The sequence below is a fragment of the Sceloporus occidentalis genome, unplaced genomic scaffold, assembly GCF_023333645.1.
Source record: "Sceloporus occidentalis isolate IW3139 unplaced genomic scaffold, rSceOcc1.0.p SCAF_3, whole genome shotgun sequence".
NCBI lineage: Eukaryota > Metazoa > Chordata > Lepidosauria > Squamata > Phrynosomatidae > Sceloporus > Sceloporus occidentalis.
Genome location: NW_028316983.1, coordinates 179,679,743 through 179,698,671, shown reverse-complemented (window position 1 = coordinate 179,698,671; position 18,929 = coordinate 179,679,743). Strand labels below are relative to the sequence as shown.

Below are 18,929 nucleotides of genomic sequence, written 5' to 3'. Positions count from 1 at the left end.
TATAAAAATAATTTCTACAATACATTGTAATTGTTTTCTTGATTTTACTTTCTAATTATTAATAAGTTGTTTTTGTTACTCATGCAAGGTGGACCTCTCAAAAATGTATGTGTGTGTTACCTGTATCTTCAAGGCACCTGTCAACCTATGATGACCCCAAGAATTTCATAGGTTTTTCTTAGACTAGGAATACTCAGAGGTGGATTTACCAGTTCCTTCCACAGAAATATAATAATATTAATATTTTTTATTTACATTTCCCGCCTCTCCCTGTAGATCAAAGCGGGATTACAACAATAGAAACCACATTACAAGATAAAAAACTACAGTTTCATATAAAATACACTCAATAAAACAGTAAAACCACTATCAATACAATACATGAACTTACAGCACTTGTTATTCACTGGTAGTCTTCAGGCTGGTCCAGCAGTGTGCAGTGTAAACACTGCACACCCAGAGTGCCTTGAAGCCACCCAGGTGTGGTTGGCCAGGGCAGCTTCCTGACATCTAGGGGTCATGTGGCATGCCCCCAAACTGCACAGAAACTGGCTTTACTGGCAAGTCTGTTCCAGCCCTATGTGTCAAGGACTTCCTTTTAATATTCAGTAAAAATCTGCTTTCCTGTAACTGCAGGGCTCTTTTCTGTTGGTGGACCACAGCTCTTCCCCCACACTTTGAATATAGGATCTATATTAACTATATCCTTAGGATAATAGGATGCCCACATTTTTTTTACCTTTTGCAAGTTAAAAATACTACAGTATATCTGCTTTCCCATACCTCTCTGCCCCCTTTTTAAAAAGCAAATCTTTCAATAAGTTTCAAAGTTCAATATGCTTTTTGACCTTTTTTACTTTTAATAAAACAAATGAGTACCAAGTTTGTCGATGCAAAAAAATATAACGTGCTTCTCTATATGCTCCTTTTGAAATGAGACATCATATTTCCACAATAGCTGCTTTGAACGCCTGTGAAAAGTAATTAATGTATTTTGAGCACTTCACCCTTTGGGCCCAATTAAATTTTAGTGCTAGTTAATTAGTGGTTAAACTTTTTGCCATCCATTCAGCATGAATGTTGCCTTACAGAAAAGGATTTCCAAGATCGAGAGATTAAAAATGGCTTTGGCTTTGTTTTTGAAAAAAATAAAGGAAGTAAATAAGAGCAACAAAGAAAAGAGAAAAGAATCATTAAGAAAATTAGTGGGCAGTGTATATTTTAAGCAGGTTGGGGAAAAAATAATTGCTTATTGTTTCAAAGCCACATTAATGTAATGAACCATGCAAGTTCCCAGAGCTTTCTTACTGGTAAAAGGATTTAGCATTAATTTGTTTCATTAAAAATTAATGAGGGGTAAATCAGTGGTTACTTAATGTAATAGAATATCCAACTAAAACATGCTGGTAAACTCTTGTATTGCTCCTCAGTTTGGCTACTCTGATGCAATGCCAAAGAAGCAGCAGCAGCCAGAAAGCACCAAATATGGATACATGAACCCTTTCTTTTGCCTCAGAAGACAGAAGGGAAACTTCAACAACCTTTGTCAATAAACTGGTTTTGGTATTATTACTAACCAGAAGATGTGGTCTTTTTTTTTCTCTGTAGAGCAATGCTAATAAAGGAACAGATATGAACAAATGCCAATTATAGCCCTGTCAATGAACGCTCCATATTAATATTGGATTTGATAATAGCTTTTGGAAGAACCTTCAGGAATCCAGGAAAATGCAGAAAAGTATGTTTTGCCACGTATGTAAAGAAAGGCCTACCAGAATCTGTAATGTCTCCCAGGTCTAGCTTGTATAGAGTCAGATATTCACATAGGAACATGTCCAAAATCTATTTTCCTCAGCAGATTCCCTGTTGTGCATCTGCACAGGCCAGGATAGTCCAGTGTAATCCAGAGTATCCTTGTCCTGGAGGTATTCCAACCTCCCCCCATTAACTGGCCCTCCCTTTTTGTGTCAGGGCAGGTGTCTGCACAAGTGTCCTGCTGAGCCACCCAGCACATTTACTACTGCCATGGGTCACTTGCTTCTGAGGTCAGAACTTGGCACCCAGTAATGGTCACATAACTGGGCAGTCTGTTCCAAACTCAGTGTGTGTGACTTGCAGTGGCAGCAGATATGCTGGATGGCTCAGTGGGATGCCCATGCAGACAGATACCTGATGTGAGAATGGAGGGCTCTGGATCTTCTCAGATGATCTGGAGTAAGAGTTAAATTTTAAAAATATGGTTTACGAGTATTATACCTCAGTTCTGATGCAGATTGTTTGCATCATAACTGCAGTTCAGGCAGTGTGACACTGCCAGAATTAGGAAAGGATACTGTTAGCCCATGCAGACAAGGTTCATGAAGCATGGATGGTAGGTACACATTAAGGGTTTTCTCTGTAACAGCACCCAACTGACAGAGCTTGTGGCTGAAATGGAACCTGGATCATATTTGCCCCAAATTCTGTTAAACAAGAACTAACTGTCCTTAAAGAAATAAGGACAAATACGGTGTCTATGCTTTATATCAGTATATATTCCAGAGTAAGTTTGGAAGTTACTCTACTTAGTTTAGTTATAATTCTAGGGGGAAAGTAACCAGTTATCACTGCAATTACTTTTTAAATGATTCTGTGCTTTTTCCTGACTTGAAAGTATCTAAGTATTGACTTTTCATTTACTTGTTGAAATAGTCAAACATTAAAAAGCAGTAGCCTGTGATATAATAATAATGTATTTGTGTTTCCCCACCTCTCCCAATGGAACGAAGCGGGGTTACAAGCTACTAAAATCAAAATACATACAACAATCTTATAAACCACTAAACAGTAAAATGTAACATCAATAATTTATCAAACCATCAGACATCCAGGGGCAAGGGCAGAGTATCGTTGTCAGATAGGGCATATCAGTTATCGCTCATGGGGGGGGGGGGGGGAAGCTTGGTGAAAGAGCACGGTTTTAAGTCTCTTTTTAAATGTTTCCAAGGGGATCATAAGGCGGAGCTCGTCAGGAAGGCTGTTCCACACCCTTGGGGCCATTATTGTGAAGGCCTTTTGAGATGAGGAGACATATTTGGAAGATGGTGTTTCCAATAGATTCTTGCCGGATGTTCTGAGTGTGCAGGGCGGATCATATAGGGAGATGCAGTCCCTCAAGTAACTCGGGCCCAAGCCATGTAGGGCTTTATAGGTAATAACCAACACCTTGTAGGTGTGAATAGAATGTGAATATGTAATTATATTAACATCCAGCTGCAAAACTAATTAAACATTTACTATCCCTCCCCATAAAAATTCACTGGTTTCCCTTTTGGGGATTTGGGGATTCATGGATTTGATTAATATGTTCTTTCTAGGAAACTTTAGGTCCTCCAGTGTCATTTTATGGTCAACCTTCACCAGAACTTGACCATAGAGTCACACTGGAGTACTTAGAGGTTCTAGGGAAGTGTTATCTCAGGTTAAAAAATAGGATTAACAATTTTATTTATATTTATTAACATATACATGTTTGCATTTTTGTAAGTGAGCTGTGCCTACTGAGAATGTGGGGAGGCTGACGGTACTGTTATACCACAAAAAGACTAACATTATGCAGAACAATAATCTAATTTTGTTATGGCCTAATTACAGAAAAATAAATTAGTCACTCACTATTTGTAATTATTTATTTCCAAAGTGCTGATGTATTCCTATTCAGGTCCTCATAAGAGATGCAAGAGTCCAGGGAGATTATTTCTTTTTTTGTCAGGTCAGATTGAGGAAAAGCTTAGTGAAGCAGACAGATACTAATCAACATCTCAGTTCATTGATAGACCTTCCAAAGAAAAGTTACTGTACCTGGTCTGATATCAAAGGCTGTGTTACTTCCTCATGAACAAAGAGAATTCTCCGAATGCCACTATGTTTCACACTCTGAGGTCTCAGAAAAATGTGTTCCAACTCCTCACCATCACAGCTGGGTGTACAAGGAAGACATGGTCCAAACTGAGCCATTGTCAGAGCAAAAGAGAGCCATTTTCCACAATACATGCTGAAATTTCCTTTTCAATCAATATGCATCTGTGGGAAGACAAAAAGTAACTCTTACAAAGCAACACAAATATTGATTTTATGTCAAACTGAAGGCTCAATTTTCACTATTAGAAATTCTTTCTGTTCTTCAAAGAGAAGGAATACAAAAAAGCCAGATTTTCTTATTATCATTAGCAATGAAAAAGGCATAAAGTCAAGCATTTGACATAAACCTCTCACAGATACATTTGGTATAGAAGGGAAAATTATCTTTCAGTTCATTTATCTTACAAATTAAGCTTAGTAATTCCTATCATGCAGTCTAGCAATAATTCCATTCTCATATTTAAATTTAACCAAACTTCATTTTGTGCTGGGTGCCTAAGGGGCAAACAAACAATCTTTGCTGATTACTATAAGTGGAATGATATTGAACACAAATTCAAACATGTAGCTCAGAATTACAGCTTAGGAAAAGTTACTTTTATGAGAATGGGAAGATACAACTTTCAGACACTACAATCCCACATGGATCAGAGTAGCACAGGAGTTCTACATATGGAACTATTATGTGCTGAGCCATTTGCCACCCTCTATGCCTACTGTAGAATGACTAAAGCTCACCACTCATGGCTATTTGTGTCTGGAGTAGGGCTGTTGTGGGGGATTGCAGTGAAGAAATTACACCATCTGCTAAAATCTGCTGGGGTTCCCTGGAGGTCTCAGCAACTGATGTTTTAATCTGGCTATGGAAACATAGCAAAAGAGATTTGGCAATCTCTCTGGCAAGGTATGGAGTAGTCATGGAAAAAATGCTCACCATGAGAGAGAAGGGGAATACCAAACCTCCAAATCAACAGAAATAGGCATATGCTGGCATAAGGTTAACTTCCATTTGTATGTACCACTAACAGCCTGCCACCCCTTATGTACAGTGACTATACCAAGCTGGTATATTGTAGGAGTGTCTCTTTCTTCTCTGAATGAGATAATGCCTCAACTTATTCTATCCTATAACCCTGGTCTTACAAGAACATCACTGGCTTCTATTTTGCTTCTGAGCTCAATTAAAAGTTCTGGTCTTGACTTATAAAGGCCTGAGGGGCAAGCTTTTTGAAAGACTATCTTCTCCCAGATGAGTTTGTCTAAAAACTAAGATCCTCAGCAAAAATCCTGTTAGGCTAGGCTGGAGGATACATGTGACATGACATTCTCTGTAGCAGCATCTGATCTTCCCAAGGGAGATCAGACTGTCTCCATCCCTTCTGGGATTCTGGTGACCAGTGGAGACTGTGCTATTTTGAATGACCTTTGATTCTTAAAATGGAGGATGCTATTGCTGTTTTTTAAAACTGTTTTTAATGGTCTGGTTTTAAAACTATACTTAAAGAAGATCTTTGAGTATAGATTGGAGTATATATTAAATATATAACAAAACTGGGTTTTGTTATATATTTAATATTGTGTTCTTATCCATTGTACATCACCTTGGGGGCCTAAGTGAGGCAAGACATAATAACAGATGCCAATGTTGAATAATGAATGAATAAATAAATAAACAAATGAATAAATAAATGATTACAGATGCCCTTCTGTATCCACAGATTCTGCAGCCACAGCTTGCACTTAAAAAAAAATCCAGAAAGCATTTATTTGATTTTACCATTTTATATAAGGGACAGCCCCTATACAGGTTGAATTGGTGAAGAATTCATTAAGATATGAACTCAATTCTACATTGTCTCTGAAGGAAACGTGATCAGATTTGAGTAACAACTGGCACTCAATGTATCATTTTCAGCCACTTCACAAATAATTCCATTATCTCCTCAACTTAGCAGACGAGTGTCAAACCTCAGTCCTGGCCCAAATGTCAAAACATGTTCTGATGTAAATGAGCTGAAATTTTGATCACAGATTTTTGACAACAATTCTTCTGCACAACTAAGTCCAAGTGTGCTGTTGCTGTGCTTGGGAAAAGAACACTGCAAAGGGAAGCTTATTAGTACACTCTTATGACACATGCTATAGATACGTCTATCACCTTAATAAGTATACAGAAAATGACATTACCTCCCTAATATAAACAGGCCATGAGGCAGGCTCTCAGTAGACAGCCATCAGTGGTCAAACATATAAAGAGTATAACTAGTATCTGAGTCAGTTGGATCAGTGATAAATATGAGGAGCAGCAGTATTGAATCAGACCAATGACAGATTTAGCCCAGTGTTGTCAACTGAAGCCTAGACATTGTTCTTTCACATCCCAACAACAAGCTCTTATGAATATGTCAGAATTCTTTTTCCCCAGTCAAAATTTATCATTGGACTTTAAAGTTCAACATTAATGTTATTTTCAATGGATGCATTAGAAAATGTTCTTTTAAAAAAGAATGAAATAAATGGTATTTCCCAATTTTGCACAGTGCTGAGCATGTACAAGCTCTTGTAGACTTTGGTTCCTTCTTTCATCTGTTCAGCATGAATAATATGTGAGTTGTTTTTTAATTTAAAAAATCTGCTAAAACAGAGCAACATCAATTTAACAGGGGGAGCAAGCCATAGCATGTTTACTCTGAATGGAGTCCCAAAGCGTACTCCCTATGTTATGTCATGTTATGCTATTTATATCCTATATTTGTACATCCCTTTTCCAAGTAAGAAATCAAAGTGTACCTATGCATTTTTTTCTCCTACTTCCAATTCTATCCTTGCAATAATCTGGTATCATATCTCTCTTAGGATGAGAGGGAATGACTACCCCAATATTGTAAGAACATATTGAGAGCTGTCTTTGAGCAGACCAAAGGCCAACCTAGCTCATGATCTTGTTGTCTATGGAAAAGCCATGTGAGTGAGTCTGCAATATAACAGCACCCTCAAATATATGTTTCCCAGCAACTGCCTCTGATACAGGATATAAAATATGGCAGGTACAACTAGCAGCCATGGATAGCCCCATCCACTGATAGCTTCAGTAAATTTGTATAATGTCTCCTCCAGATTGTTCAAAAGATTCAACATTTGGCAGGAGTTATAACTATAGTTATTTTCTAATGATATCCATACAATATTTTTCCTATTCCACTATTATTCTTTTGAATTCCCAGTATTAGCAACATATTCCACTACAGAATGTGGAGGCTTTTTTTTTTCCTGCCCTGTTTCTTATATAGGTTGGGGTAAATAGCACACATTTATAGCCATGTTCTTGGTTCCTCCTGATCTGTCCTTTTATTCCTATTAATGATGCTTGGAATGGAGATTTTCTACTGGTTTTCATTTCCTCATTATACTTCTGCTCAATAAATTAAATGCTTCTTTTTCCCCTCTTATTTTTGGAGTTATAGTGACATAGCACTTTAGCATTGTGACTATAATTATAATTTTTTTATAAAAACAGTGTGTGTGTCTGTGTGTGTGTGTGTGTGTGTGTGTGTGTGCTTACAAGATAGGGAGCATGGATACTGGAGGAGGAGTATTGGGGTGATGTTGAATTCATCTGTCAGTCATTTTATTTATACGTCATCTCCTTGCCCCCATTTGATACTCAGGGAATTCAAGGGATTCACGAGATTCATGGGATGAAGGGAAACAATTCCCAAATCCCAAATTTAACAGCACTGGATGTGCCAGGGAAGTTTTCTACTGCCCTTAGTTCCCTCTTTACATTTCTGTTTGAAATATTCTTTTCCCATTTTCTTTCACTGTTATAGTATACTATAACATTTTTTATAAATAGATAGATGAGAGGGATGTGACACAGGGAATGTGATACTGATGGAAGGGCATGAGAATAGGTGTTGAGTTTATAGTGAGGACAATAGGAGAAGGGTGGAAACCACAGCCACACAACCCTTATGCATATCTTAAATAGGAGAAAAGAGTAGTTGAAAAGGTAGCAACAAACTAGGGCCAAAAGCTCCATACATTGAAGACACACTGGATGTGGAAACAGAAACAACCATGGCAAGTCAGGAAATCGTGAAACACAAAACCCAAACCTTTATTGGAATATGGGGAATCTGAAATATCTCTAAATCTCCTTTAAAGTCATTCGGTTGAGTGGATGCATTACATCTTGTGGTACTGAATCACACAATTTCACAATTTCTTGTATGAAAAAGTGCTGCCTTTCATCTGTCCTGAAACTCCCACTCTTAAGCTTCCATGGCTGAGTGAGTTTTTTTCACCATTTTGTGCTGCATCCACTATACCATTCTAGTGGGGGTTTGGCTGAAGTCTTGGTTTAAATCCAATAGTACAATTTGTTGCATAAATATTATTTTGACCAGTTTCTTTAATCAAACATAACAAGTTTCAGCGGAGTCATAAATATCAGCACTTCAAGATTTTGCAATTCTTTGTCAATTCTAATTTTAAAAAATGAACTAAATTGTATACTCATCCATCTATATGTGTACTTTTTTGAATGCACATAGTGGAGAATGGAGGGGTGAAAATGAGCTGAGAGAAGTGGAATTGCACTGAACTGTGCATGCTTCACTGCTGGAATTCATTTCAAAAATTATACTGGTAAATTAGAATTAGAGTAGAACATAGAGCAGATGAAGCTGCAAGCATGGAGCAAACATGGAGAAAAACTTTCAAAGCTATATATCAGAATTGCTATCTTTTTGAGTGGAAAAATGTAGGTTTAAATTTGGAGTGGGGTGTCTCAGTTGCAAAGGGCATGTTCTGTCACTGAACTACGAGTTCAGATATGACTTATCTCTTTAACACAACATTTAACCAGGTTCCCTTGAAAATTGATTTGGTTTTTACATTGTAAGCCATCATTTCATGTGTGACAAAAAGGTGTAGAGGTTTCAGAAACAAATCAAGTGAGAAAGATCATAGGAAGTAATGAAGCTGTTCAGGGAAAATTTGAAAAGTGGGATACAGATACATTTGGATACATGGTGGAATACAGATACATTTGGATACATGGGGACGAAAGATGGAGGGGGTTCTTATGAAATGAATAGTTCTGAATGTTATAGAACAGGCAAAATGAAGTGAAGCAATGCTGTAGTGAAAGAACAATGTGAATTTGAGGGTGAAGCAGACAGGTGGCTAGGAGCAGCCTCTGCCTGTTCCAGCTGCAATTAAGCCCCAATCAGCCCAGGACCATAGTAACTGGATAGTCCACTCTTGAATGGGCTGCCACCATTGTCCCAAATGGGCCACTGGCAGGAATGGTTTTTTGCCATACCTTTTAATGGTGGCTTTGACCACCTCAGGTGGCTTCAGAGTGGTTTCTAGCCATTTCAGGGGAGTGCATCATCTGCACACCATGTCCCTGAAGAAACCAGAAACTGCCCCTTTTGGCCCATCTGTTTCAGGCCTTGGTTTTCAGTCGTTTCCACTTCTGTTGCTGAAGAGTTTGCATGGACAACAAGCTAGATGAAAAACTTCACCCTTATAGTGAAGTCAGCAGCAATGAGCCTGCCTCAAGCACATCAAACATGTGTGTCAACAACACTATCTTTTAGTTTATCTTTTTCAGTTATTTAGGACATTTTTATTATTATCTCACTTTTCCTCCCAAGGAAGCATACATGATTCCCCAACTTATTTTCTTGTCATGAACAACTGTTTATTGTAGGTTAGCCTGAAAGATAATGATTGCTCTATGGTCACCACTCAACTTCAGAATGGGTGGAGATTTGAACCTAGACAGCCACATATCTTTTTAAAAGCAATTTTTCTTTCCAATGCAAGACAAAAATTGAAAACTGCACATGGTTTATTGTATATAAAATTTGAAAATCTTTCCCCCCACCCCAGAAAACAGTATTTAAAATGCAGAAAAGAGCAATATGGGCAGAAAATGATATTTCCTGTGGTAAAAAATAATGTTGGGGGTTGTGTGCACTCACCAAATAAACTTTCTTCAAACCACTTTGAAGCCTAGCTGTTTAGACAATGCACAAGGTGAAAATGGGTGGAAAACAAAATCAAGCACTGTACTCTGGGGCTCAGAATTGAAGTAAAACAAACAGACAAGCAAACGAACAAGCTCTCATACCCTGACTTAAGGTGGAAAATGTGCGTTTTGCAACAGCATAAAAATAGACTAGCACCAGAGCAGGAATGTAGCAAAGCAAAAATATCATAGAATCATAGAATCATAGGCGGGTTACATACCGCCATTTAGGACGTCCCAGTTTAAAAAAGGGGTGTCTCTTCTAGACGCCCCTACTCCTTGACGTAGCGGACGCTGTGCGTCCGCACATCGCACGGCACTTATGATGTCACGAGGGCGCCATTGGCACCTCACGGCGTCATAACTGCAACGCGAGAAGAAGCTCCATTTTGGAGCTTCTTTTTTGCTCCACTCGGGAGCCACGCGGTTTGGCTGCTGAGGCTCCCTTGCGGAGCAAACAGCAGCGCCGGCAGACCACCGCAAAGCGGTGGTCTGTAACGGACCATAGAGTTGGAAGAGACCACAAGGGCCATCCAGTTCAACCCCCTGCCATGCAGGAACTCTTAATGAAAGCATACACAACAGATGGCCATCCAGCCTCTGACTTCCAAGGAAAGAGATTCCACCACTCTCTGAGGGAGTGTATTCCACTGTCAAACAGCCCTTACTGTCAGGAACTTCGTCCTAATGTTGAGGTGGAATCTCTTTTTGTGTAGAAAGTATATGAAAGTACATCAAGTAGAGCAGGTCATCAATAATGCATTGAATGTACAGTTGCCCCTCCGTTTTCATGGGAGATCCGCTCCAGACCCCCCCAACAGAAATTTACTTATATTCAAGTCCCATTGGATGGCATCCGCCCCATTTTGTCCCCCCCCCCCCCTGTTTGCCACCCATGAATGGGCGAAGGATGTGAACTTAAAGTCTGCAAAAATGGAAGGGCAACTGTAATTACAACATACACAAACCAGACTGTACAACAGGGAGCATGGGGTGAAAGGGATAAAAGGGGTATGTATGGGGAGCCTCCATGATGTTGCTTTGACAATGTATCACTGAGCACACCAATACATTGATGCACTGCACAGGTGATGCGTCACATATGTGACTGTGTGGCTGATCATATATGGATGGGTGTCCAATGGAATGACATCTGGGTGCGAAGAGGGAAGTAACTGGAAATCATAGGCAGTGTGTTTATGCAATGATGCACATGAATGGTGGGGAGGCAACAAAGAAAATTACCACACAGAATGGCTTGACACTGCTTGGTGCAGACATCCTGTGGGTGTTCAGACTATTTTAGGAGTGGGTCATGCAGACAGTTAGATTTCAACTCACTTTCAGAAACCCCATGATCAAGCCCATCTTCTCTGGCCCTTCTAGGGAAAATATTCTGAACAAAAACACATGGCTTTTTGGTGTACATAAAAAGTAATCTTTCTTTGCATAAATTTCTGTTCCTAAATATTACTTTTGTGCAGAAAATGTTGTTTATGACCCAAATATGATCTTTACAATAATACTAGCACAAAAGTATTGGATAGTAAAGATTCTTGTCAATACAGAATTCTACTTACTAGGGCTTCCCTAAATTCAATAAATATTTTCCCACCATTTATTTTATTGTTTTATAAAATGTATACAATGAGTCCTCCACATTTGCGGGTTTGACATTTGCAGGTTTGATTATGCACAAATGTTAAATCCCTGACCCCTCCCACCCCGGATATGCTTTCCAGGGTGGGAGGAGCCAGAGGAAGGGAGCACACTGTTTCCTGTGCCGCTCCGACCCTGGAAATGGCTGCTGCTTGGGAGGATTCACAGTTTTTCCACATTCACAGGGATCTTTCCCCCTAACCCCTACAAATGTGGCGGGCTGACTGTATATAACATTCTCATTCCTAGTCCAAAACTAGAACAAGTTCTGATTGTGGCACAGATCATGAACTACATGTATCAAAAATTAGAATAAAGCTGAAGAAAAAAACCAAAAACTGTCATTATAACAAAATATGACCTGAACAATATTCCAACAGAATTTACTGACAATGTAAAAAATAACTCTGTGCTATTCAACATAATCAACCAAGAACTGGAACTATGGGCAGAAACCAAGGACATAATCAAGAAGTAATTCAGAAAGACACTTCTATATTCTGAAACATCTCAGATCCAAAGGTTCCCTGGAAGCCAAGGTGATCACACTGAGGCTTTGGCCACATCATGAGAAGACACGAGTCATTAGAAAAGACAATAAGATAGGAAAGGTAAAGGGTAGTAGAAAAAGAGGAAGACCAGATGAATTGACTCAAGCAAGGAGGTCAAGGGGCTGAATCAGCAAGACCTAAGCAGAGCAGTGCAAGATAAGCAGGCTTGGAGATATCTCATCCACAGGTTCACCATGAGTCTGGGTTGACTCATGGGCAGTTTAACAACAACAAAGTATAGTATATTTTTCTTTATGGAAAAAGAAAGACCTTCATACAAGGACTTGGAGTAGTTTTTAGAACAGCACAAACTACAGGTTTAAGGTTTGTTTGTTTTTTTTAGAAGCCTACTCCCTTTATCAGCAGGAAAAAACAATACATTGTTATCTATCAGCACCTGCAGATGATTTAGGAAGCTTATATTTATTCTTTCAACATCATCATCTTTATCTAAATAATACCCAAGGGGTGCCACACACATACATCAAAGCATGGCATTAATACATTTGTTTAACTGGTTTTCTTTGCAACATACTCAGAAGAAGATATAGATCAATTAGGGAATTTGGAATTGTGCACCAAGCAGTAAATATAGTATCATTGTTGATATATTATATGATGAAATCCACCACACATAGCAATTACTTCCTCTGTAGAGTTGATTAATTATCTCTTTGATAGTTTTTTTTTTCTTTTTCATTTTTGCAGTCAATGTGAAGGGAGAGCTAGTGTGGCTGTATCACAGATTAAGTATACTGTATGTAGTGAGCTAGAAAAATGTATAGTAGAATATAACAGAGATTTCTGTCATTAAACGGGTTTCCTTTCTTTGTGCCATGCCTATCACTATGGTTTGTTTTTATTTTTTTAAGGACACAAAAGAAAGCTTACAGCGATCTCATTATTAGATTGATAAATGAAAAGTTATCATTTCCATTAAAGCTATTTCAGTCAAGATTTGGAAAAAAGATGGTGTATAGATAAAAGCTGGTTTACCAATGATATATGAAATAAGAAGAGGGAATGGTGTGGACCAGAAATAGAAATATATATATATATGGAAAAGAACAAGGTTATGAGTAAACTTTAGACAGAAATTGGAGAATACATGTGGATATACAACTGTATAAGAAGGAAATATGTTATAGTTTTAAGTTTGTTTGATTTTTTGTAGATTTTGGGGTTGTATATAGAATTATTTGCAAGAAACAAATTAAAGAAGAATATGAAGCAACTCAAAGAAACAGTTTGAAGACAGGAAGTAAAGAAAATGAAGAATGGGATATAAATATATGGATTAAATCTTTGTATTTACTAAGTGTTATGTATTGAAAAATTAATAAAGATTATTATACACACAAGATTTGGAAAAGTTGCTATATTAGAATAAAACTATTAAAATTCTCTAAGGACTATATCACATGGGGGAAATCAGAGAAAAGTGGGAGTTGAAATGGACCTTAGCCCGTGAAATTTGCATGATCTCAATGAAGATTTTCACACAATATTGCAATTAAAGAGGACTTATTTCATTCACGGGATTTCCCTGTGAATGATTAATTACTGGTTATTACCAATTTTTGCTGGGATAAGTCCTCTTTAATCATGATGCATGTGAAAATCTTCACCTCAATCACATGATTTCCACAGGCTAATGTCCGTTTAAAACCCCCGCTTTACCCCCTTGTGATAAAGTCCTAAGTCACATGGCCAACACTAATGCTGGGTACAGGAAGCTGGGACTTGTAGGCTCATGAAATTTTTTCAGGCACTGATAAGCCATGTTTGTTTCTACAATGTGTTACCCAGAGGGGAATTAGGGCCCTTTCACACTACAGAGCTATATTGCTATGATTCTACTTTATCTGCCATGGAAACAACCTAGAGAATTCTGGGATTTGTAGTTTAGGCAAAGAAAGTAAGTTTAGGCACAAAGGCCTGGTCCAGACGGGCCGCAATAGGGCGCCCTTGTCACGTGCGAGGGATGGCGCTTCAAGATGCCTCTCGCCCCTCGCATGTGATGAGAGCGTCAACATGGCGATGTCCTGTACCGATGGGCGCCGCCATCATTACGTGACGGACGCCTAGTGTCTGCACGTCATGGTGTCATTGTGATGTCACAAGTGCACCATTGGCTCACTGCAGCATCATAATGGCACCACAAGAAGAACCCACTTTTTGCAGATTCTTTTTGGTCCACGGGGAAGTCCCACAGTCTGGAGGCTGCAGCTACCCCGCAGACCAAAGCTGGGTGCCGGGAGACTGTCCTTTTTGGATGGTCTGTCCTGCACCAAAGAAAGGTATTTAGAAATCACAGCCAGAGATCTCAAGTACCTCCTATACTACAAAGCTCAGAATTCCATAGGAAGCAGTTATGGCAGTTAAAGTGAAATCAGAGTATTATAAATATGTTGTGCAAAAGGATTCTTAGATGAATTTTCAAATTGTATGTGAAAGAATTGTATGTCCTGAACACATAATGTCTCGATGAAGTGCCCTTCCATTACCTCTGCTGTATAACAAGTGTCTGCACATTCTCAAACCCCAGCTGAACATATGCCAAATTTCAGAGCTTGTGGAGTAATCGTCTGAATGTAGGACTTGGACTCTGGATATCTGGATTGAATTCCCTGGTTGGTCATGGAAACCCACTGGGTGACCTTGGGCAAGTCACACACTCTCAGCCCCAGAAAGCCCTATGACAGGTTTGCTTTAGTGTCTTATTCAGTGGGAAATGAGTTGAAGGCACACAAAACAAATAACCAAGCATTAACAAAACCCAAAATCCTATATGTTTACTAAACAACAGTGAGCTTTGGTTATATCCCTACCCAGGATGCATGTTTCTACTGTAAAATATGTCTCAAAGAATCTTTTAAGCATCTAAATGAAGTTCTCAGCAAAGTGGAAATGGACCTTTCTTCATTTCATTTTCATGTATACCATATATACTCGACTATAAGTCAGAAAATTTTTGCCCCAAAATGACTTCCAAAATCTTGGCTAAACTTATCCATAGGGCAATTGGTCCTTCGACCAAGCCTCTCCTGAGCCAGGTTTCCTCTGCAAGGGACAGCCCAGCTGGGGAAGATGCTGGGAGAGGTGACTGATTGCCTCACAGCCTCTCCCCAACCAAGCTGCCTCCATTGGGGAAAGCCCAGTTGGGGAGATGCTTGGAAGGGCGAGCACTCGCCCTGGAGTCTCTCCCTAGCTGGGCTTCCTCTGCAGGGGAAAGCCCAGTTGGGGACAGGCTAGGAAGGGCGAGCACTTGCCCTGGCGTCTCTCTCTCTAGCTGGGCTTCCTCTGTGAAGGAAAGCCCAGTTGGGGAGAGGCTGGGAAGGGCGAGCACTCGCCCTGGAATCTGTCCCTAGCTGGACTTCCTCTGCAGGGGTAAGCCCAGTTGGGGACAGGCTGGGAAGGGTGAACACTCGCCCTGGAGTCTCACCCTAGCTGGGCTTCCTCAGCGGGGAAAAGCCCATTTGGGGAGAGGCTGGGAAGGGCGAGCAATTGCCCCCCCAGCCTCTCCCCAGCTGGGCTGCCCCCTTAAGTCCAACTTTCAATGTATCCACGGGTCAAATAAAAATTCACACTTTTGGCCTCAAAAGTTGACCTCGACTTATACACGAGGTCGACTTATAGACGAGTACAGTATATATGGTAACAGCATATTGTGGTGATTCATTGCATGACAGCAAAGGGACAGCCTAGGGTGGAATTTGAAGAGGACTTAAAACGGCCCCAGGATGCACCAAAATTGCAAACGGTAGTTATATCAATTTAATGGGAAATATTTCCCATAGGCCTCAATCAGATTTACAGTACAGATGAGTCATACCCAGGATTTCTCTGGAATATTAATTTTTGCTTCTTGAAATAAAGAAACCAAAATGAAACCCAACTCTGGTTTCTGAATTTAAAATTTATCATTAGAGTTTGCCCATTCATACTTCCATGCCAGTTTTCCAGGGTTTCGAAATCCTTTGGGAGAACCCTTTCTCCTTGTTAATCTAACAGTGGAGGTAGACAGGATGGATTTTCAGAACTGCCTGCAGTTTAAGGTTAGGCTAGCTCCAATTCCAGTTGCCCTACTGCCAGCACACATTTTTATTCATACATGTTTTTTTTAATGACTTGTTTGCTAAGGTATTTTTTTAATACAGAGGACCCTTGTTATACGCTGGGGTTTGGTTCCAAGATCATCTGTGGATTACAAAATCCATGGATGCATTAAATATAATGAAATAGCAAAATGGTGTCCCTTATAAAAAATAGAAAATCAAGGTTTGATATTTGAAATTGATACTTTTTTAAAAACATTTTCAAACTGTGGATTCTTGAATCCGTGTATAAGAAATCTGTGTATAAGAAGGGCCAACTGTATGATGCATCTGTATTTCTGTGTTTTTAAGCTGTAATTTTGTATTTTGTTATTGTGAACCACTTTGAGGGCAGTTTTTTTTTAGGTGTGGGAAGCAGGAGAATAAATCAATGAATGAATGAAGAAGGAAGGAACTAATAAATATTTGCAGACTCACTTCTCAATATCATCAAAAGCCATTTATTTTTAATAATAATAGTTTGATGGCCTAGTTCCATATTTGAAGGATTCATCCACTTCAGAGGAAGGAAAGCACTTCTTTGTAGCAATAAAAAGAGGCTAATTCTACAAAGAATCAATTCTACTCCTCTGCTTTATAGCCAGAAGCCCAATAAGATAAAAGATGTCATGAGAACTAAAGAGAAGTCTGACTACAAATGGAATCCATCATTTCAGTTGAAGTCTTCACAGGAATGCTGAGCACTTTAGTATATTAAGACAGGACTAAACAGCAGTTCTGTAAGGATTTATCTCCCATAAATCTCTACAGTTATGCCCTATTTTAATAGCTGTAGTTCAATTCCCATTAGTCCCTCCTCTGTCATTCTGGGTAATATCTATTTACTCTGGTCATTTGAGTATGACCAATGGATTGTGTTGCATTCAGTGTTATTAAATGTTGTCCTTTTGCGAGAAGAATGGAAGGAGTGAAAACACTGGAAAAGGTTAAAAACAGCCCACACCTGGGGTAAGTCCACAATCACATCTTGGAGAAAAGGCAGGATATAAATTGAAATAAATAAATAAGCAAGCAAGCAAACATGGGGAGGGATTTGTCACACTAGCACATCATAATACTAGCTGGCTTGTTTGGCCAACCCTATATACGGTCATGGAAGTCTTACAAAATTTCTGAATAAATTTTCATAGATAGGAAAGACTTCATGCATGGTCCCACTCTAAAGTCTCACAATAGTGAGACTTGGCTATCACAACTTGTTACTCCTGGCAATATCAGCTGAGTTGAGTATTTATCACAGACTGGTTGTTGCAGTACTGCAGGTGTATTGCAGGTGGCAGCAAGGATTTTCATTACCTTTTACTCTCTGCTTTACTCCTAATATTATTTTTCTAATCTTTGTTTTATTATCTGCCTCTTGATTATGCAGTCAAATTGTATATCTTAAACTGCTTCTGAAAAAATATTCTTTTATTTTCTTTAAATGTTTCCAGTAAAATAAACATAAATAAATTAAATGAATTTATAGATGAGAAGAGTATTTGTGATGCTAGGCACTTTACCGTGGGTTTTAATATTGAGTTCCTTTAAAGGAAGTCCATGTAAGAAAATGAATCTTATTGCCTAGTAACAATAATTTGTGTTTGTGTGTGTGGGTGTGATTGTGTCTCCATCAGAGTCTCTAAAATTCCACTTATAGGTAGAAAAAAGCCAGGTATTATTGGTGTTAGAAATGTTGCAGTGAAAGAATAAACGTGCTACATTTGTGCCAGATTTATAAACCTTAACCTTTTACATCTATTTCCTTGTTCATTCAGTACTATGACTGATGCATGTGTCTCTAAAGTTCCCAAAGACGCTTTGCACAGTCATTAAAACTGTATCTATATACCTGGAAAGTGCTCAGGGCCAAATCCTTCCTGCTTGATTCTTCTTTTGACAGCAAACATTCAATGCTGAAAAAAAGAAAAAAAGAAAAACATAATGTATTCAATTATACTGCTGACTAAGAATCGCTTTTTAAAAAATGCTGATTCATGAATATTTACTTGCTCTTCCACGTAGATTACATTACAAGAAAACAAAATCTTATTTCATCCAAAATACATCTGGATGCAAACATCGTAGGTGTATGGATATTTGGAATCTTTGCCTGAAAATTGGATATTACAGCAAACATGTTCATTTTGCAGTTATTAAATAACTACAGCAAATACGTTTTATGTAAATATCTCAATCCATTAGCTCAATAGAACAAATACATGTAAGGACTTCTAAAGAGTCATTATGGACGGATTTGTACAATGTGAACAATCTGGTGCATGCCAGCTTTGCTTTTGTTGCCCTTAATGGTTCTTGATAATGAAATAATGTTGTTAGTCATAAAGTCTTATTATACTAATTGTCTTTCCCTAAGCTTAGATGGTCTGATCATTGATAGAGGATAAGAGGCACTATAATAACTGGTTACTTCAAGAACAGAAAGCAGAGAGAGTCTTTCAATAAGCATGCAATCTGGACTTTCAGAAGTCACATTTCTGGTTTTGTAGATGTTTCAAAATACAGTTGGAATACAGCTATTCTGTATGCCAAAAAGGGAATGTAGTTTTTGCCAGACAGTTTGTCCTCCCAATACACTGAACCCTTAAGGAACAGGGCAATCCTAAAATCTTTGGATTTCCATGTTCAATCATGGGTGAACTTGGCAAGTTACAGTTT

The 18,929-nt window shown here is 38.7% G+C and overlaps 1 protein-coding gene across 1 annotated transcript in view; it reads right to left on the bottom strand.

The window, feature by feature from the left end:
• Positions 1–18,145, bottom strand: part of LOC149317171 (cadherin-19-like) — a 78,510-nt gene extending 60,365 nt beyond the window's left edge. The window contains exons 1-2 of the mRNA XM_089518836.1: positions 18,103–18,145; positions 3,841–4,062 (exon numbers count right to left, since the gene is read on the bottom strand). Of these exons, the coding sequence (XP_089374962.1) occupies positions 3,841–4,032 (192 nt within the window). The 5' untranslated portion in view covers positions 4,033–4,062; positions 18,103–18,145. The remainder of the gene's footprint in view (positions 1–3,840; positions 4,063–18,102) is intronic.
• Between the last annotated feature and the right edge of the window lie 784 nt (positions 18,146–18,929).